The sequence below is a fragment of the Oratosquilla oratoria genome, chromosome 18 (genome assembly GCF_046742065.1).
Source record: "Oratosquilla oratoria isolate Oo_2021 chromosome 18, ASM4674206v1, whole genome shotgun sequence".
Lineage (NCBI taxonomy): Eukaryota > Metazoa > Arthropoda > Malacostraca > Stomatopoda > Squillidae > Oratosquilla > Oratosquilla oratoria.
In genome coordinates this window covers 21,787,840-21,809,804 of record NC_134794.1, presented here as the reverse complement: position 1 = coordinate 21,809,804, position 21,965 = coordinate 21,787,840, and the positions used below count along the sequence as shown (strand labels likewise).

The following is a 21,965-nucleotide window of genomic DNA, read 5'->3' as shown; positions in this document are numbered from 1 at the left end:
AGTTTTATTTACATGTAGAGCTTTTGAGCTTAGAACTGAATAAGTTATTCTTAATCTTTACAATGCCCTAGCCAGACCTAACCTAGATACTGTGTACAGTGCTGGTCTCCATATTAACAGAAGGGTATGGAGAAGTTAGAAATAATGCAGCGTAGAGTAACAAAGCTTATTCCTAGGTTGCAGAATAAGCCGTGCGAAGAACGCATTAGGTAAGTATGTTTAATCTCTCGAAACGGAGAATAACGGTCTTCAAAACTATCAAAGAATTGAACAAGTGGATGTGGACATTTTTAAAATTGAGACCTCCCACGCAACTAGACGTAATGAATGCAAAATTGTGGGAAAAATATTTCAGAGACGTTACAAAATACTTTCTTCAATCGCGTTGTTAATATATGGAGTGGTCTACCATTCGTCATTGACTGTTTTATTGTAGAGGTATTCAAAAAACGTCTCGACATTTACTTAGCTACAAATCCCCGACTAGAATTATTTACTTCTAGATAGAGATAGAAAAAAAAAAAAAAAGACAAGAAAGAAAACAATAATAATAATAGCAGTTGTGGTAGTAGTAGTGGTGGTGATAATAATAGGTTAAGTATCAGAATAGCCATGTAAGGATCAATAGGTCTGTGGCTGTTCGTTTGTCCATATAACAAGCAGCTATGGTCCGTATTCCATCCATGCAGAAGGCCGATCGTCTATTTCGTGAGCCTTTCTCGGACTTCGGAAATGCGTTCAAGAATACGACCCTATGACTCAGGCGATGGCACCGCATGGCACCCACTTATACCCCCCCCCCAACACACACTTTGTTGCCCGAGACGGACCAAAAGCTCACGACTCACGCCATTCATAGCAGCAAACTGCTGCTCCTGTTATCACGCCAACCCTGTGCGATCAACAACTGCAAAAGGCGCTCGGAAGGGTTGCATAATGGCGTGAGCCCCCGAGACGAGGACGCGACTTGGCACCAAGACAATGCCATCACTGGTAGGCACAGACGCCATCCTCCAGATCGTTGTTACTACCCCGAACACTCCGAAGCCGTAGGTTGAGTTAGGCGAGGTATTGCCGAATATGGCCTGGAATTTGGAGAATTCCGCCACGCGCATAGCCATCCTGATCAAACTTGCCGTTTTGTTTACATAACGAAGGCGATATCATCGTCCTAAGAGGCCATTCTCTCGTCTTATCTCACCTCGTGGGACCGACGGCCAATGCACGATGTGTGTGTGTGTGTGTGGGGGGGGGGGTGATGACGCCGTTCAGCAGCAGCAGCCTTGACACATTCCGGCACGGTGCCATGGGGGCCAGGGTCACGAGAACGGGTGCCAACTCGCACGTGCGATGATGCGGGTCAGGGAGCCCCGTGCCCACAGCGAACTATACGGGGAGGTTCCTCGAAATGGACCCCCCACCCCTCAAGTGTACGCAGGTAATACCGGTGACATAACAGTAGTTTCATAATAAAAACAATAACACCAACCTATAATAATATCAATGGTGATAACAGTAATGATAACTATACTAATATTACTGTAGTAGCAATAACCACTATTAATGATGATAATAATAATAGAAACTATCGTAATAGTACCCTATCAACCAAAGCATCACTAGTAATATTAAGAACACTAATAACAATAATAATAATAATAATGCCAATAATAATAACATACAGATCCTGTTTGATCTCGTTAGTTCTCCCTATCCGTAGAATTCTCTGCGATCTTGTCGACTTTTGGAGCGAACCTATTCATTCGGAGCAAAACCGGACCTGACGCGTACACTCGGAAAGGAACAATGCACAATGAACGGAGGCCCGGAACCTCGACGGAGCATTCCGGAGCTGAAGTCGGAACACCACCACGACACCCCCCCCCCTCAGACTTCCGGCTGCCCAGCCTCGAGGTAAAAGAACATAAGAATGAAGGAGACTGCAAGAGACCATAAGGCCTACACTAGGCAGCTCCGTATCCATCACCACCTGTCATCCCCATAAAGTTGTCTAATCGTTTCTTAAAACAACTGATAGTTTTCAGCGCTTACTACATGGTTACTAAGTTTATTCCATTCGTCGACCACCCTATTAGTAAACCAATTCTTGCCTATTTCCTTTTTAAAGCTAAATTTGTCCAATTTATAACCATTACTGCGAGTCCTGCCCTGTTGTTTTAATATGATGACCTTCTTTGCATCACCCTTGTTAAAGCTTTTGATCCACTTGAACACCTCTATTAGATCACCCCGCACTCTGCGTCTTTCCAGTGTGTGTAAGTTAAGGTGCCTACTGTTGTTATTGTGGACTAATTTGCCAGTGCTTATATTCTTGTGGGTAGCCCCTATGGCAGGGGTTCTCAGCCTTACTTGGCCCATTCACCCCTTTCACCATGTCAGAATGTCATTCCCCCCTCCTTTCCAAGATTGTCTGTTTCAAAAGGTGCATTCTAAATAATATGCAAATATTACTGAAAACCCTTTTATTTTTTCCAAATTAGTATATATTTTTCCCAAATTAGTATAAATCCAGCCCAGGTGACAGGCCAGATAGGCCAAAACCTATAATTGCTTTCCTCACCCCGTAAGCTGACTGTGGTCACAAATCACCCCCAGAAATCCCAAAATTCCCCTCTAATTTCACCCCTAATGAGAACCCCTGCCCTATGGGATATAAACAACCCAGCTCATCGTGTTATTTTCCTTTTCATAAGTACAGGAAGTTTAGGGATTTACAGAGGCTGAGAGGGAAGGTCAAGGGAGAGAAGTGGGGAGTCGGGTGGCTGGATACACATAGATGCAAGCAGGTAAGTAAGTAGGTTAAGTATAAATGCACGTACGTGTCTGTGTGGACAGGCAAGGTTAGGTAGGTTATGTTTAGACTGAAACCTAAATTTTCTCTCTCGCACACACAAATAGAACAAAACATTTCAACCTTTCGCCGCGCTGGTGAGATTTCTTCGGCTGAATAAGATCTACTGACAACTAGATCAAATGTTTAAGTCCCGAATGCAAGCGAATGTACTATGTGTGCATGTGAGGGAGAGAGAGAGAGACTGTGTGTGCATATGTGAATCCACACACGCTTTGACAAGAGTTATAGCCAGTTTCAGATCTAGCACTGGCCTTTAAGCGCCTTGAGCCCCCTTCGGGAGGAAGAACTTTATTCATTCTGTTATGGCTGAGAGCAGGCGACTTTATCAATCTGAGATGTTGCCAAAGGGGGGAGGGGATGACGACGACGACGACAACAACGACTCCAAATTGAAGATATTCTCAATCGATCGAGACCCACCGATCGAGGCCCCGAGGACAAAGCGGCTCTACACATGTCCACTGCCCATTATTTCAGAACGAGCTGCAAATTCCCCGCCGTTTGGGGTACGCTGGCACGCGTCAGCAGACGTTAAACGGACAAACTGGTCATTACCCGCCTCATAGCCGCTCGTACTTTGTCGCCTATCACCATCGCTTCTGTCCCTGGAGACAATAACCATCGCAAAGGAGGGATATAAGGAAGGTAACGCAACGGAGGGAGAGAAGAAGTTAAAAGTGGAGCTGCATCCACCACAAAAGAATGTTACGTGACTCTGGTCCTGTATGGGTATCATCAAGATCCTTGAAATAATGACCGCACGGTCAATACTGCATTCGGGGCTTCACGTGGTCCTTCGTCCGAAATAATGCAAGTGGTTACTCGACTGTACTTTAGACATTGTATCAGTGGGCTAGTTCGTATTTTCACACACACACATATTATATATATAAAATGTATGTGTGAAAATAAAAATCAACGAACTGTCAGAACCCTGCACTCATAAAAACAAACGAGTCACTAAATCGGGACGTGACCAATTTGACAAGAGCGTGTGCGTCCATGCTTGCGCTATGCAGCAATGCCATAGGCTGACAGATAGATAGATAGAGAGTGAATGAATGGAGGAGAGATAAGAAAGAGGATTGTGACAACAGAATGGGGAGGACCGCCTGAGCATTGAGCAACAGACGATCTCTTTCATTTTCACAAAGGAAATGAGGGCGAGATTTCCTGAGCGCACGGTACGCGCAAGACGAAATTTGCAACCACTTTACCCTTTCCTTGCATCCATTCCATCGTTCAACTACTTGATTATTAGCACAGAATATTGGTCTTTATTCCCCCTTCGCACTGGTGTTATCGTTTACAAACAAAATACTTCTGTTGACACCTATGAACCTGAGATTCTTTTACACCATAGGTTAATGCTGCTTTGGCGGTAATAAGATTCTCTAAACTAGTGATATACTTACCCAACGGAGGTTATATGATTATGATAATAATAATAATAACAACAATAAGATAAAGAAAAGAAAGAAAAAAGAGGGGTGTAAATATATTACGCCTGAAAATTCATTACCATATATGTAATGCGATATACCTTCCTGTCCGTATTGGATATTCAAGTTGATCTTACCTGCATGCAGAACATTAACAGTAAGCTGTTTTGATATTTCCTTGTTTTCGTGTGCCTTTATGTTAGTTATATATTTTTGTATGTAATTGCGTTAAAAACTGGCTAAAAGCTTCAATCACAGGGAGTAGTTATATGAGGGAGGGTCGAGAACAGCTATGCTTAAGTGTTTATTATCTGGTGTTGGGTAACAGCCTCAGAGGCATTACGAGGAAAAATACCGGCCAGAAAATCCGGTCTGGAGAAGTCTCCACATACCTGTCGGAAAAAAAAAAAAAAAAAAAAAAAAAAAAAAAAAAAAAAATGACATTCCGGTTATAGAGGAGGCGGAAAACCAGCAGCGTGCACAACCATAAGTCCGGATTGTAGTTTCCGTGTTATGAGGCGAGAAGAGGAGAGGACGATGGTCAAATTGACGTAAAGCTCACCTGACGAGACACGAAGGACAATGTCTAAACGGGAGTCACCGTGTCTAACGATAAGAAATCGAGATTTGACGACTTCTTACACTTCTTGATACGAATATTTCAGTCACTGTTATTCCTTACAATAGATCCTGAATGCCTTGACACACTCGGAAAAAGCAGTCGCCGCTTCAATGTCCTTTATTATTATTATATATATATATATATATATATATATATATACACACACACATGCATATACATACTCGTATGTATATATTACTCGTGTTCTAACCGATTCTTTTACCTGTTACCAGAGATTCTAAGACAGCCGGTATTCCATGAAACGCAACTAATTTACAAACGAACACATGAAATATAAGATAACATACGTCGACACCATAAAAAAAAACACGGTCAACCATTAAATTTGCTCCTTCACTATTGCATGTACACCAGTAGTAACATGTTATATGGGGGAAGAAATAAAAATCACCTCGACATTTTGTTTCCATAATAACATAACATTCTATTCGGAACACGACTGCATTCATTTACAAATATTCTTCTAAGTCGGGAGTCTTATATATATATATATATATATATATATATATATATATATATATAATTTCCAATTTCTTTCAAATTGCAGGAGCAATTTCTTGGTATATTTTCGAAAGGAGTCCTACTTCCGAATATTGAAAAATGTACTTATATGGTCCCTACATATTTACACACACACACACACATATATATATATATAATATATACGCGGTCTTCGATCACAAGTTGGATTCGAAATCGACAGCTATTACCCTCCCTCATGAATCCTCAGAAATGTACATAATGCGTGCGTGTGTGTGTGTGTGTGTGTGTGTGTGTGTGTGTGTGTATGGAGAGGGAGGGAGGGAGAGATCCCAAAACAGGTACGCGTGCTCTTATAAAGAAAAACACAAAAGGCGAGCTTGCGCAACCCATTATATCCACCAATGCCGCTTTACTCTCGCCTACCCTTGAAGGAAGATTTCTCCAACTCATTGAAAAAATGGCGTCCTTTATATATTTTGTCCTTGCAAGTGACGGGCAATATTGTGCAACTAAGGTGTGAATCGGGACAAAGGGTAAGGATCCGTAGATCACAGATCAGCATAGTTCATGGCCGTATATACCCCTCTCTAAACTAGTTTCCCAACTGGTCAAATTCCACCATTCTAGTGTTTCGGGGGCTGGCCTGTGACGTCATGTCGTTTTGTGAGTGATGTCATGTCGCTTGCGGACCAACCAGTGGCGTCCGCCACTCTCAAGGTCAATTAATCATTGTACTTTATCTGCCACATCAACACCACTAGTTATTTTCGGCGTGTAGGTGTTATTACATGAACACACACGCACGCACACACAAGAGAACTGAAGAAAAACAGTTTTCCACAGAGTAGTGGACACTTGGAACAAACTGGATAATGAAATAGTATGCGCAAAAACCATTCATGAGTTTAAAAGTAAACTAGACACTACGAGATACAAAGGCGGTACACCACGAGCATAGCTCCCCTTCCCGCAAAATACAACTAGGTAAATATATATCATGACTGTCCTCAATACATGAGATGATACAGATACACATAGGAGACTGCCCATATCTACACTACATTTACCTACCCAGACAACTTACCTGATACATGCTGTGTTCGAAATTGCTCCCAATAGAAACAATTTCACCAGTCACCATAATTATGATCCCCTGGGGTGTGACGTCAATGGCTTTGGAAGATTTCATGTATTCTGGTGTTTTTTATATATTTTTTTTCATAGGGTTGTGTGCATTTCGTTAAGATTCTTACATCAGCGAATAATAATATCGTTGCCCTCTGCAAGGTTTAGTTGAACACACAGCTGTGAAATCGATGAAGATTAATCACATTTTCAAGTCGGTGAGATAAATCTTATGTGCGTCTTATGTGTAGCAATGACGCAATTTACCTCTGAAATAGCTGTTACCAAACAGTATGACAGTTGAGATTATCGAGTTCTTATATTTCCTATTATTTTGATAACGAATTTCAATGACAAATCACACCAACACACACACAGAGTGATTAACCATGGTCTTGGATTACGTGTTTGATACGTGATCGACAGCTATTTCCCTTCCGGAAGAGCTCAGAGCTCATATATGACCGATATATGGTTAATTCTGTGACCTTACACACACACCCAACTCCCCACCCACGAATTGGAGTAACGACTCGCAGCGTAGCGACAGTGAAACTATTTCAGCCCTGGGCGGGATTCGAACCCGGACCGCCGTACTGGTGGCCGGGAATGCTACCATTGCGCCGTCAAATCGTGTGTGTGTGCGCGCGCGTGCGTGTGCTGTGTCCAGACAGCCGTCTCGCCTCAGTAGTTAACCCATCCATCCCCCCCACAGGGACCTCGAGGACCAATTGACGCATAATAATATCGGGACCCTCCCAATCTCGGCAGACTTCCTGACCCAGCTTTACCTTTGATCTGACCTACAGAAGTGTGGCGAAACGCTATTGAGCAAAACGGACCGGCAACCCGGACAAATGACATTTGGCGAAACGGTGACCCGTTTGGCAACGTCGTTGTTTACAAAGTGCAGAGATGTACGATGATTATTCTTCATGCTGAGCGGCACAATGCCGAAGAAATAAGCAGCCTTAGGGTCACGAGAACGCAAGGTTAGTGCTACCCAGCAAAAAATACAGCACTAAAAACCAATACAGAGAGAGAGAGAATCACGCAAGACAGGAGTAAACCAACATTGTTCGTCACGTCGAGCAGAATCCCAAAATTGTGATGCATTGTGAAGTCACGGATAATGCAAACCGGCCTTTACCTTATCTCCCAGATCAGAGTAATAACAGAATTCTTTCCCAGTGGGTCTCTTCCAACCCCCAACTTGGAACCGTTGCACTGACCTAACCACGTCACATGAGAGATGTGGATAATTGCATAAAATATCGCGGCCTGGGCACATGACGTCATCCAAACTATAGTGGGGAGAGGGGGGTTGATGGATCACATGAAGAATCGTCACCCCAGACTTCGACAGGATGACAATTCTTCAACCGGGCTACCCTAGAGTGACACCTTCATGTGGGCCATCCTGAGTTTACGATTTTTCGGTTAAATTGGTGACAATAAGCATAACCCACATTCATCTTAACCTAATCTTTATTCTGCTGTTGATATTCGGCGCACTGGGGTGACAATTCTTCAGGTGGGATTTCATGGGGTGAAGATTCATCATATGGGCGTTCTGAGGTGACAATTCTTCGTGTGACCCGGGGGGGGGGGAGGGGGGCGGAGGTGAGATTCGAAGTAGGAGTGGGGAGCCGCTGGGAGAAAAATATTTTCTGATCATCAACGTGTACGTACATCGGCAGCAACTACTCCAGTATACAGTCCAGCCAATCAAACCGCCACTTCATGTCGTGACGTCAGGGTACATGTCACGTCCATCTCGCCATTGTCCACGTTCACACCTAGAGCCTCGAGGACCCCGAGTGACCATCTCGGCCGCCGCCAATTAAACCCATTTGTCTTCCATCAAGGCCAAGCGGGAAGCGGCAACGACGGGGTACGGTGGCAGGGAAGGGAGGAAGGGAAGGATGGAAGGAGGGAGGAAAGGATGGAGGGAAGGAAGGATGAAAGGAGGGAAGGAAGGATGAATGGGAGGAAGGAAGTGAGGAAGTTAGGAAGGATGGAGGAAAGGAGGAAGGAAGGATGAAAGGAGGGAGGGAGGAAAGGAAGGAGGGAGGGAAGGAAGGATGAAAGGAGGGAAGGGAGGATGAAAGGAGGGAAGGGAGGATGAAAGGAGGGAAGGGAGGATGAAAGGAGGGAAGGAAGGAAGCAAGGAGGAAAGGGAAATATGGAAGGAAGGATGGAAGGATGAAAGGAGGGAAGGAAGGAGGAAATGAAGGAAGGAAGGAAGGATGGAAGGAGGAAGGTAGGAGGGAAGGGAAGAAGGAGGAATGGAAAGAGGGGGACAGGCAAGGAGAGAGAAAAGTGAAGGATTTTTGTTTTGTGCTTACGCCTAACTGCATTCCTTCCGTGGCCCTTTCCTTTCTGTTGTGGCTACCGTCAGGCGATTTTATTCCTCGGTGAGGAAACGGGTCAATACTTCCAACAGTAAGCTTTACTTCTTTGCACAAGTCGCTGTCTGCCGCCAGACGGTTTCGTTCACCTAAGGCGGGGGTGATGTCTCGATCGATTACAATCTGCCGCTAGTCAGAACATAATCTCCAAAGTGCGTCACTGCCCCAACCCAAGTTTAGCCATTTTACACCAGATGCCTCATCTCTACAAGTACTCGTCTTGGCAACTCCAGTTTATAATGCATATTATTATTATTATTATTATTACTATACCATTAATTTTATTTTTATAACTATATTGCCATTTTATCACAATTATAATTACTATTACTAATATCATAATCTTTGTACTCGCTATCATTGGCATTACTTCACGAGCTATCAACCTGTCGCAACAATCTTGATTAACGAGCTCAAGAACGACCCCTTGGGCAACGGTTCCTTGGGAACAAAACCTACCTACCCTCCCTCCCGTCCTTCACGGCACGCCGATACTCGTCCTATCGCGTTTCAGACTTCCAATTCTTTTCGGTATGCGAGTACGTAACCCAGTGATGATGACAGCCCTCAGAGATAAAGCAGATAAAACACACTGATGGTTACGATTCATACTGGCGATATAAATCTTATTAAGTAGGAGTAGCAGTGATATAGTAATAGTAGCAATATTGGTAGAAGTACTTATAATCACAGCAGTAATAGTAATAGTGGTAGAAGTAAATGTAGTAACAGTAGTAGTTGTAATAGTGATGGTGGTGGTAGTAGTAGTAGTATAGCAGCAGCAGAAGAGGAAGAAGACTGATGTAGAAAAGGAGAATGGAGAGAGTTATGCAGAACCTATCTGCTTCCCGACAACGGAGGCAGCAGCAGCATCAAGGGTTAGGAAAGAACGCGCCATGCCGCTGGCTGGCTGACTCCACAACCGACTGACTGAATCATCAGCGTGGCGTGCATACTTTCCCAAAATATAACTCACCCAGGTGACACACATTATGGGCCCACTCCAAATGTCTTTGTTCAGCTGAAGGGGAGGGGGAGAGGTCATGCACGGTGCGCGAACGTCGTCTCTCCAACGACCCCTCCGCCTGATTGGGTCTTGTCCTTGCCACTGGATTTTCATCGCTTGAGGTGATGCCCCCTCCTCCAGACCGTTACATGCTTTCGTAATCTAAACAATTTCGAACTTCTCTTTGGGTGTGCGTGCGTGCGTGCGGGTTGGGTTCAAGTATATTTGTTTGTACTCGAATTAAAATGCAACAAGACATTACGAACACAATTGTACTCATTTCCATAGTTGAACTTGAGACAAATGTTAGGCACAAATGACAATGTCCACTATAGTAGATAATTTTATAAATCATCATTCCTAAATAAACGGTTTACAAATATTTATTTCATTTATAAAAAATGTGAATTATTCAAATGATAACTAATATACTGGGTAGTTTGCAGTGTCGCAAGTACAACCATTCTTAACCTTGCTTTTCCTGCATCATCTTGTACACGCACATATATTATATATATTATTATATATATATATATATATGTGTGTGTGTGTGTGTGTGTGTGTATTTTTTGTATCTTAGTATACTTCATTGTACAGACATACCCCAATTAAAATAACGATGCAATATGGAGTGAAACTAAAATGGCACGTAATTATATTACTTAGTACGGCTATTACCTCCACCATTGCACCAAGTGGTCATCTCTTTCTATATTTACTTATTACCGTTATATTACTACATTATGAAACTGAAATGAAGAAATATTTTCAATGCCTTTTATAAACATCGGGACTTCAAAATTGACATCATTCGTGCGACATGCGATATATATATATATATATATATACACACACAAATGCATGAAGCATAGTTTGGGGGCATTTGATAAATCAACAAAACAACTATAATGACCAAAAATCAAATCTATTTCCACGGGAAAATGTGAACGTAGTGTAATTCGAATTATTATGGATTTGTTCTAGGCGGACCTCGTTCATCTCAGATTTTCCTAACAACGGCGGTCTTCTGTGAATCTGTGGATGGGCCTCTTTTTCAACAACGTGAACCTCCCGTAAAGATTGGTCCGCCTCCATCACTTCTCGTGTCGCCTGAGCTTTGTAAGTCCTGCTGAAACAGGCGCAGCCTTCCCACTGTTGACTATCCGAGGCTTACAAACCATTGACGCAACTCAATGAAGCCAACAGCATCAACTCTTAAGAAAAGAAAATGGTGTGGCATGACATGTCCTCCGCTACTCACCACTCCTAACAGCTGGTAACTTGGTGAGCACAGTTACCCCTGGAGACACAACAGGGACCTGCACACAACCCCCTGCCGCTTGTCTTGTTAAATTTATGTTCCTAGTCGAAGGTTTTCTCATCAGGGAAGAGAGGACATAACATGTTTGTTCGACTCCCCCCCCCCCACCAGGTTCGTGACATTGTCGAGCAACCGCTTTGCCCGAATCAGCAGATTTCTCGATCTTCGCAGACGTGAACTGACCTCCTCCTCAACTCAAAGCAAATAAATTTGCTTGAAAGTTGTAATAGGTAAAGAATAAAATGTATTCAAATATTCCCGCACCTTATGTGCGCGCGCATGCGTGTGCACACAATCTCGACTTGTGCATCCTACTTTTATATCATTTCAACCAAATTACCTTTTTTTTTGCAGTGGGGATGTAGCGACAGCACATTTAGCAGACACCGTTCTTCTTACATCTATCGAAGAATAACATAAACAAATAAATAGATGGAGATGTGGCTACGAAAGACAAATACGAACGGTGGGATGTGGAACGGAATGTAACAGGACCACAAGGTCAGTCTCCAAACCTCGCCAGGTGGGATGGGGGATGGGGGGGGGGGTTGCATGACGGAGCTGTTAGAGAGAGAGAGAGAGAGATTGGTTGGTCATGGCCTTAGGTTTACCGACGCTTCTATCCTTGTGGATAATCTTGCAGCGCCGCTGTGCGTTGTATTTCACGGCTTGGTTTATTAAGTCGATGGTGTTTACAGTTCGGTCTGGTGGGTTCTGCTTTTTGTAGGACTGCCGTTCCAGGATCGATCTCTCTGGTCACAGACGACTATGTATGCATCATGATGTGTACGTGTAATAATAATAATAATAGTAATAATAATAATAATCCAGAATCGACACATTTACTGAGGCCTGTCTTATTCTTTAACTTAGCTTTCTCACCTTACACACACACACATTATACAATCTCTGCTGGATAGTTGATTTTGAGCAAACAATGTCAACAGGTGCAACCTGAAGGTACCAAAGGTTGCTCGAGCACCTGAGGACCAGCAACAGGTGTCGCCCTCGACCGCAAGAGACGTCAAACGCGCTAGGTAAAGGCATCTGTCAAGCACGACCTCGAAGATGCTGGCAGCTAGGCACGCACAGCCTCCTGTACACGATCGTACAACAGGGAAAGTCTGTCGGTGTTTTCTTTTTTTCCGGGGCTTGTGGGGCTGGTACCCGAAGAGAGGATGAGGAAGGAGGGGGTAGGAAATAGGGAGGGAGAGAGGAAGGAAGGAAAAAGTAAGGAGAGGATGAGGAAGGAGGAAGGAAAGAAGGGAAGAGAGGATGAGGAAGGAGCTGGGAAGCAAGGTGGGAGGGAAGAAGGAAAGAGGGAAGGAGAGAAGGAGGGAGGGATGGAAGGGAGGTGGGAGGGAAGGAGGATGGAAGGTGGGGGGAAGGAGGAAGGAAGAAAGGAGGGATTATGAGGAACAGGGCAGGGAGGGGGGTTCCACAGATGAACAAAATAGCCTGGTGATAGCTGGAATAAAATTACGCTTACAACACAGTGCAGTTGTTAATCAAGATGTGATCCCATGGCAATGAACAAAACCTAACAAGGACTACCTGACACAGGACAGGCTCAGAGATAAATTCAAACAAAGAACATTTTATTCATCACTATTGTTTACATATACAGAGTAAGGTACTAAGGTACAGTTACAATTTTGGTACATTTGGTTTCTCTATTTGTCTTCCAAGCACACATCAACACACGCCGACTCGCCGGTGCAACATCTTTGAGGAGGCGAGGATGTTAACGAGTTTAAAATGGCAGTAAATGATTTTTTCTGACATACATCTTGTAAATACCTATCAGTGATCCTACAAGTCAACAGACACTGCATAACAAAGCTGACTACAAGCTGTGTAAAACAATCCTAGTATGACATTTACCCTCAAAATACAAAACCCCTCCACCATAGAGTAGCACAGTTTACACCTCAAGCCCATACACCCTTCCTTCCATAGCTCAGCCCACAGAAAGAAACCAACACCTCCAGTATACTACTCGCATCTTCCATGACGTACCCCCATACATCATACATCTAACAAAAACTCAAACACAATAAAACAAATACTACTCTCAAGACAAACAAATTTACTATAAAATCAGGTATACACTCATTGAAAAAAGTACCCAGCACAGAATTGATATGAATACAGAACTGACACCATATGCCCCTGAAAACAAAACCTTTTAATTTATACTATTTTACTCACCCATTTAAGACAAAATAACTTTTTTTTCCTTGTGACCTCCAGGCCAAGCTAATAGCTATGGCTGGGTTCCTAAGAGCTGTGAACGTTTAGCATGAGACCTAAAGCTATGTATTGATTGACTGGATCAGTAATACTTTTCTAATCCAAATGAAATACAAGTTCCCTCAGTAATGAACAGAGCCCCAGAAATAACAATGTCCACTACCGGTATACTAGATAATTTTATAAATCATCATTCCTAAGAAAAGTTTACAAATATTAATTTCACCATTTATAAAAAAAAAAAAAAATGTGAATTATTCAAATGACCTCTAATATACTGGGTAGTTTGCAGTGTCACAATGTATTATTCGGGACTTAATAAAACAGTGTATATATGTTTAAATAATTTTAACAGAAAGTACCTTCACCTACATTTTTGTGGATTTGCATTTTTTTTGTATGCCTTTACTGAGCCAATCCCATATAAGATGGTAAGGGCCTTTTGGCATAGGTACATATCAATACGATGAGTTTCAAAACCATTAGAAGAAATGATTGATTCAGAAATACTCAATGAAAATATAATGAATATTTATTGTTGAGGTTCACAAAAGACAATTCAAAAGCTTCCATCAGAGGACACAATAGTTTTCCAGTGAATGGTCCTATTCAAGAAAATCTCATATGCAGGGATGTCAGAGGCCTTTGCCCCCAGGGCTGGAAAATTTCTGTTTATGGACTGGAGTGCAGAGCATGTCCATGAAGTCCCTAGCATCCAAGGCAAAACTCTGAGGTTATATCTGCTCTACTGTATCTAAGCTTTATTTTGGACCAATGCAATTTTTTCTAGGCAAGTTTAATTTTTCTCCTAATTACATCCCCCCCCCAAAAAAAAAGCAAGATAATCAAATTATGAAAAACTCAATTTCTAGCTACTGTCGTACCTACATGTGATTAAAAACAAATGTCAACATCTTCCCTTCCCTGAATGTTTCTAATGATTTTGGATACGATAACTAATAAGGCCCTAGCCTCCATACCTAATCTGTACAATGATTTTCAATATGTGAATATGGAAGTATTTGCTAAAATGAAAGGCAAACATTTCCCCCTCACATAGTATTGATACCAGCTGCAGTTACTATACCCTGCACTTCAAGTTTCCAATTCACTTAAATGTTACATATCTCATATATACAGTAACACAACAGCCAAATACACTGCTTGACCAATATACATAATAGAAATCTCCAATTATGATGATTCATTTTAACATTATGAACTCTGCCTATCAGAAGGCTAAGGCTATGTAGTGTGGAATTTAATTAACTATCCCCTTGGTCCAACTTGCTAGTGGTAAAGTTCAAACTGCCATCATCTTGACCTCTGCTGCAAGTAGTGATGATCTAACCTGCTTGGCCGGCTATCATACCATAAAATGATGACTGGTCATTATTTCAACAAGTATTCATGTCTTCTATGTCCTCATACACCTAAGCCACTTACCTTAAGTTTTTTGTTGAGCTTCTGACAGTAACGATACAGCATAGCCAGGTTGAGGGGCCCAAAGTCTGCATAAAAGTTTTCATACACAAGTTCTTCATCTACACAAAAGTAGTGTGTATTGGCTGTGGATCTTGGTCTGCCTGCAGTCCGCAAAGTCACGAAGTACAGCCGATCTGACATCAAGAAATGGTATATGTTAGTTGTGGGTGTACATTTAATATAACATTTTTCATACACTTATAAGGAAAGCAAATAAAAACAGTGCTCAGAACAATGGCAAACCGGTATTTGTTTGCTACTGTTCTGAGTACTCTGTTCTTAGCACCCACACTACTCAAGAAACATCAAAACAACACCCAAATACCTGCCTCCAGAAACCTATCCATAATCATATCATTCACTGTTCCACCAACACACTGAAAGACAACACATTGCTGCATGCCAGACCCACTGATATCCATCCCTCTGAATTCTCTCTCCCCTGAGAGGATAGAGACCACCTGGCCAGGCTGCAGTGCACCCACATTCCAGCCCTTTTAAGTTACCAGAGGAGGATGCTGGATGATTACAGCACAGATAACTGTCCAGGATGTAACACTTCACCCCACACAATCAAACAGATTATGGAAGATTGCATTGTATTCAATCATGCATCCATATACTCTATGTGGGAGTTGTGGGAAAACCCCGTTCCAGCCATGGAGTTCCTTAAGAAGTGACTGCACAGCCACAGTCTAGGGAATGACAGAAACAATAGCAAACTCAAGATTGAGACAACAAAAACTTAACATAGTAGACCTACATACATAAATATTCTTGTACCAAGTGCTTTTTCCCCCTTACATGAGAGGTAGCCAAAGTCAAAAGATATAATTCCACTTCTATCTATTTCATCCCCACCCACTCCACTCCCATTCACCACCCCTCCCTCTTGTCTTGGCTCCTTCTGAATGACAGGTTATCACTGCATCTTGCCCACTGCCCTGGGTCAGAAGCAATGCAGCAAGACACAACAAATCCACAGCAAGGCCACTTCATTTAATCAGTGACAACCCATCTCCATCCTCTCACGCAGAAAAAGAGAAGATGGGGAGGAATCCCTTTGGACCGTGTCAAAATATCATTCACACATAACCATTCCCTAACCTCTCCCATCCCCTTCCATGCATCACAGCATTATCCATACACAACCTTTCTCCACTCACCCCTATCTTCTCTCTTCTCCCTTCCTTCCTGAACAGACATCCACCTCTTTCTCAACAACCATTTTACCCCATTCATCCATCTCATCCTCAGTCACCCCCTCATGCTCACTCCATCCACCTCTGCCCTCCACACTTTTTTTTTACTAATCTTTCTTCACCCATTTTTCCATGTGTCCAAACCATCCCAATACTCTTTCATCAACCCTACCCCCCAACTCCTTTTCCACCCCTGCTCTCCTCCTCACCTCCTTGTTTCTCACTCTATCCAGCATAGTAACCCCTACCATACTTCAAAGGCATTTCATCTCAAACACATTTTAACTCTTCCTCTCTTATGTTCCATGTTTCTGCCCCATACAATTCTGTTGGCACAATCATCTCTTCATGCAATCTCCTCTTAGCATCCATTCCCAAAAGTCTATTTCTCATTACACTTTTTAATACCCCAAGGCATTTACTTGCTTCTCTCAATCTACATCCTACCCCCACTCCTCCATTTCCTGCCACATGCACCCCCAAGTATCTAAAACTATCCACTTTGTCTCCCACTGAGATGGGAGATGATTCCACTCTTGGATGCTGCAGGGGAAGAATGTACACTTGAACATGTTGGCACTTATTAGGTATGTGTGGTATTTTAGGTTATGACTGCCTCTAATTGTTTGTGTATTTGTTGGATGTAAGTTTCTTTGTTTATGTCAACTAAACTGTTTGTGATTTTACACATTATTTGCTGTGTGTGTATTCATCTTGTTTCAAGTTTAATGTCTTATTCTAACCTAGTGACTGATTTAGTGTGTCTAATCACACCTGATCCATCTTGCAGCTTTATTTTGCACTGACCCTAATTTCAATATATATCATTGTTAGTGTGTGGATCCCTGACAGTGTCACAATACGCTCAGTGTAGTGTGTCTAGATAGCAAGAATTTTGATGTATGCATTGCATCTCCTGAGGTTCCTGCCAAGAAATTCTAAGGCTCCGTTGGCTGTGGACCTGGCACTGCTCACCTGTGTGGACCACCACATGTCCGCTGAAATGTTGACCCCAAGTATTTGTGGTTGGAAACTATGTTTAGATTTGCATTGTCTAGTGTATAGGTAAACTGGATGGGTTGGTCATCATGGGTGAATCTAATGTGGTGATAGTTGTCAGGTTTAAATGTCATTTGCCACTTGGTTTCCCAGTCTTCAAGGGCACATAGTTCATCTTGTAGTCAAAGACAATTATCTCTTACCTATCTACTTATAACTAAACTATCACCTGAAAAGTCTAGCAGTGGAGGAAAGTGACAGTGAAAGATCATTAATGTAAGAAAGGAAGAGAAGAGGTCCCAAGACAGTGCCCTGAGGAACCCCCCAAAAGTTACAGGAACAGTTTAGGATTTGCTACCCCCGAGAACAAAGCACTTTTCTCAAAAAGTCATATCTTAACCCATTCAACTCCTATGACAAGATGTCTTGTCATTTGGTCAAATAAAACAAAAAATCATAAAACACCAAAATGTTTGATCAAACACCAGAAAAATATGACGTCAGTCCTCGCTTCGCTGCGAGCGAAGCGAGGATTGACGTCCTATTTTTCTGGTGTTTGATCAAACATTTTGGTGTTTTATGATTTTTTGTTTTATTTGATCAAATGACAAGACATCTTGTCATCGGAGTTGAATGGGTTAATCAAATGAAGTAGTCCTAATATGCCATATTTTTTTTCTTCTAATAGTCATTGGTGAGGGATTTTGTTGAAGGCTTTGGCAAAGTCTGAAACTATGGTGTCTACTTGTCTAGTTTTGGGGTTGTTGAGTACCTGGAATATGTCATGTGCTGCCTCTAGTAATTGCACATTGCACAATTGTTTAGGCCAAAAGCCATGCTGATTTTAAGCTAGTACTTTTTGCCTGACAATGTGCTGTAAAAGATTGCATGTGACTTATGAATACACTGAATTTCTTGCTTGTCTTTATTATGAAAATGTTTTATTGGACAAGTAGACCCTTAACAGAAATCCCATGATCCTGGCATTTACATGTATGCCATGCATGACTTTCCCACCCAATAAAAACATTATCATCATAAGGATAAGCAAGAATTTCAGCATATACACAGTCTGCTTAGGATGATAGGAAGACACTTTGAAGGTTTTCCACAGTACCAAGACAGTACCAACAAAGAACTGGCCTGGCACAAAAGGTGTGGCAAAGAAGATTTGTAACATCCTTGTCAGTACTCATTAGGACCCCAGAGTGCCGAGTTCTTTGGGACTGATCATCAACTCATAGAACACTTAGGCTGTGTAAGTCCTGGAAAACCATATGTAATATGCCAGGATTTTACCTCGAGAGACGTTGGGATGGGATCAATTGTAGACACCTCCCCCCCCACTTATCAATAAAGGTCCAAAGTGCTCTGCTGTCACTGCTCCCTCACTCAGGTCATGGTCTAATTTTTTCATTACTCAATTTACGGTTTGGGAGCACTAATAGTTAAATTAGGTTAGGTTACCATCACCAACATTAATGCAAGGGCACACTGTCACTCAGGTCACCATAACATTATTTCATGACTAAATTTACAGTTTGGGAGCATTAATGGTGGTGATAGCAACCTATCTTCAACATTAATGGTCCCAAACTGTAAACTGGGGGGGAGGAAAAAAAAAAAAAAAAAAAAAAAAAAAAAAAAAAAAAAAAAAAAAAAAAAAAAAAAAAAAAAAATCAGTGTGTGCGCGCAGGGGAGGGGGATTCTCCAATTATATTCAGAAGTACACAGTATCAGTCTCCAATTTATTTAAAGTACTTGGCACCCCAAGACCCTAAAGATTGTCCAAGGCTGAGGAGTCGTGTGATGATTGAGGCAATAAAGAATATAAGGACAAACTGTCATTTTGCCAGACTGGCTAGGAACTTGGACCAATGCGGACTCTGAAACAGCAGACTAGCGCTTTCTTGAAGTGGGATAAGGATAGGTATGTCTGGGCAACTCCCAAGGATACTGAGGGCCATCTCTATACAAATTAATTCAGTCCTGCCTAATAAGCCTTGAAGAAATTTCATTCCAAATCCAGGACCCAGACAGGCACTGTCTGAACAGCTAGTGTCACATGAGTGTAGACCTCACTAGGGAGAGCCTTTGCAATTGGCTAACCCTCTGGGCACCTAGCTTCCTTTGCCTGGTGTTCAGGTGATGGGTGTCATTCCACCAACAGGTGAAACTAAGCCCTTTGTGTGAAATCAGAGAGGCTGTCAATTGAAGGGTGGTAATAAGCCTGACATCCACAACAGCTGCAGGTATTGTCTAAAGCATGTCAAGAAATATAGTTACTTTCCATTTAGATGTATAAATACCTGGAATATCTTGGAAGCTAATATAACAAGGTATATCCATAAGCAATTTCAAAGTTAGGTAGCTGAAGAAAAGAAGGGATCTCATTCATACAACTCTCCTGTATATTACAATTAAGTATATACATCTATATAAATACACGGCATTATGGGTTCACCAGATCAGTGTTATGTCATTGTTAATACTTATGTAGGACAACTTATGACTAAGTTGCTTATAATCCATGTATTTTACAGCATATTTAGTGTGGATTTCAAAAGACATCTTGATGTTTTTGGTACCAAGTGCCTTTTATAAACCATAGGGCATTACTGAAATGACCTTGTATCAAACCAGCAAATGTTTTGTAACACTCAAAGCCTATTACCAGCATATTTTGTGAATTTCAATTCTATGTGTCAGCATGTGTGAAACTACATGCCCCTCTGGCATATCTTCCTACTGGTGATGCCTTGATAGCAAGCAGCTCCAAATGCAATCACTACATAAAAAACATAAGTCACATTACTTTATACTACCCTACACTCACACACTCCACATAATTCCTCAACATCTTTACACCAAGTGATATGACCTGTAAATCTAGTGGTTGTGGCCAGATTCCTCAGGGCTGTGAGTCTCTGACATTATCTATACCTGGAAGATTTTAGAAAACAAAGTCCCTAATGTCAACATCAGAGAAAAGACCCATCCAAGAAGAGGAAGGCTAAAAAAAATAGGACCTTGCTTGATACACCACAATTTCACCTACAAGGGAACATGACTTCAAGTGCACCCTGGCAAAACTTAGGAACCCAAGTGATTTATCACCCAAAACCTTCAAACACCACCTGGATAGATGATAAGATTAGCCAAGATTCCTGACCAAACACCCATGCCAGGTGAGTGCTCCAACTCCAACAGTCTACTACAGTGGATGCTTGCTGGCCAGCTCAGCCCATTCATTGGTTGCTTAAGATGGCATCTTTGTTTTCATCGATGCAGAGGTCGAAGAAATGATAAGATTCGTCGACTTTAACCTAACCGTGCACTTCTAGAAGAAAAAGAGAATAAAAAAAATAAAAAAAGGAAGACAAAAAAAGTTATGAGTTAGTCATAGCAGGCCAAGGTGGTGGGCCGACCTGGTCAAGTAGATAGACCAAACTGACCCTACATCCACTGGATCATGGAAGGAAGACAGCTGGCTGGCCTCAGTGGAGATCCATCTCAGCTATGTCAATAATAACTAAAGAAATGAACTTCACGGTAGTCAAGGTAATAAATTTGCCAGCTCCTTACATACTGAGAACTACTATTCTTTTAGTTACATGTGGACCCTGTACAGCACTGTGTCTGCAGTGGAGCAGCACTCTAGAAATTGACACTTTAAGTACATGTACCAAATCAACCCATCATATGTCGGGGGCTGTCAGTGTCTGTATGTTACATGCAGCAGGTCATATTGCCTATTGGAACTGCACGTCTTCAACAATACGTCAGTACTATTGATCAACAGGATTTGTATGTGAACTGACACCTAGTCAGCAAAACCACAACAGAAAAAATATAAACAATGACAAACTGGAAAATTACTCCAACTATGTCAATAAGAAACCTCATCATCAGTTTTATTATCTCAATGACAGGATATCCTATTCTGCATACTAAACTTCAATCGAACTATAAGCAGCAGAATAAAACCTTCCTAACTTTAAGAATAAAATTTAAAAAAAATCCTGCTCAGAATAAATAAGGAGGTAGATGTTAAACTTTAATATAACACTAAATTCAGTTTACCTTTTATGTACTCCGACGCACAAACCAGCACCTCACTCGAATCTTCCATGTTGCAGCTCGAATTGTACACTTGTTCGTAATGCAATCCCTGTCGCGTTACACCACACTTTAAAACAGACACTTAACAATCTCTGATTTGCGCCCCCGTTACCTTCGTATTAGAGGATCGAGTACAATCTTGACATATGGAACTTTTCCACCTTAAATGATTATATGTACCACGTAATTCTACACCACACACACTCTACGATTTATGCTGAAACTTTATCAGCAATTACAACTATCTGACATGCAGATATAATTACGAGTTCCACCTAGCACACCAAATTTTCACTACCACACAGTAGTACTGTGTTGTCACTGAGTAGCCATGTTTGTTTAAATGTATTTAAAATGCGCTGACCAATCAGAGACCGTGATGCCACAAAGGAGGTGCAAGATAGTTCAAGATTTACATTAGTTTGACTTACAAACACCCCTATTCTCTCAATTTTGTAAAAATATAGAAAATTGTAAAATTTGAGGATATTTTTTAATAGTATGGTTTAATTCATTTTAGTCTTTATTTGGTGGTACTCTTTGTTTTTTTAGTATTATGAAGATTGTCTACCTCTAACTCAATCCAACGATCAGAGTA

General features: G+C 41.7%; 1 protein-coding gene across 3 annotated transcripts in view; it reads right to left on the bottom strand.

Moving 5' to 3' along the window:
• The window catches only part of LOC143035113 (dual specificity protein phosphatase CDC14C-like), a 248,548-nt gene extending 226,826 nt beyond the window's left edge, over positions 1-21,722 (bottom strand). The window contains exons 1-2 of one of the 3 annotated variants that reach the window (XM_076201682.1): positions 21,329-21,722; positions 15,006-15,178 (exon numbers count right to left, since the gene is read on the bottom strand). In XM_076201682.1, coding sequence (XP_076057797.1) covers positions 15,006-15,178; positions 21,329-21,377 — 222 coding nt within the window. In that variant the 5' untranslated portion in view covers positions 21,378-21,722. The remainder of the gene's footprint in view (positions 1-15,005; positions 15,179-21,328) is intronic. The other 2 variants (XM_076201683.1, XM_076201684.1) reach the window with 2 other exon arrangements.
• Positions 21,723-21,965: the final 243 nt, after the last annotated feature.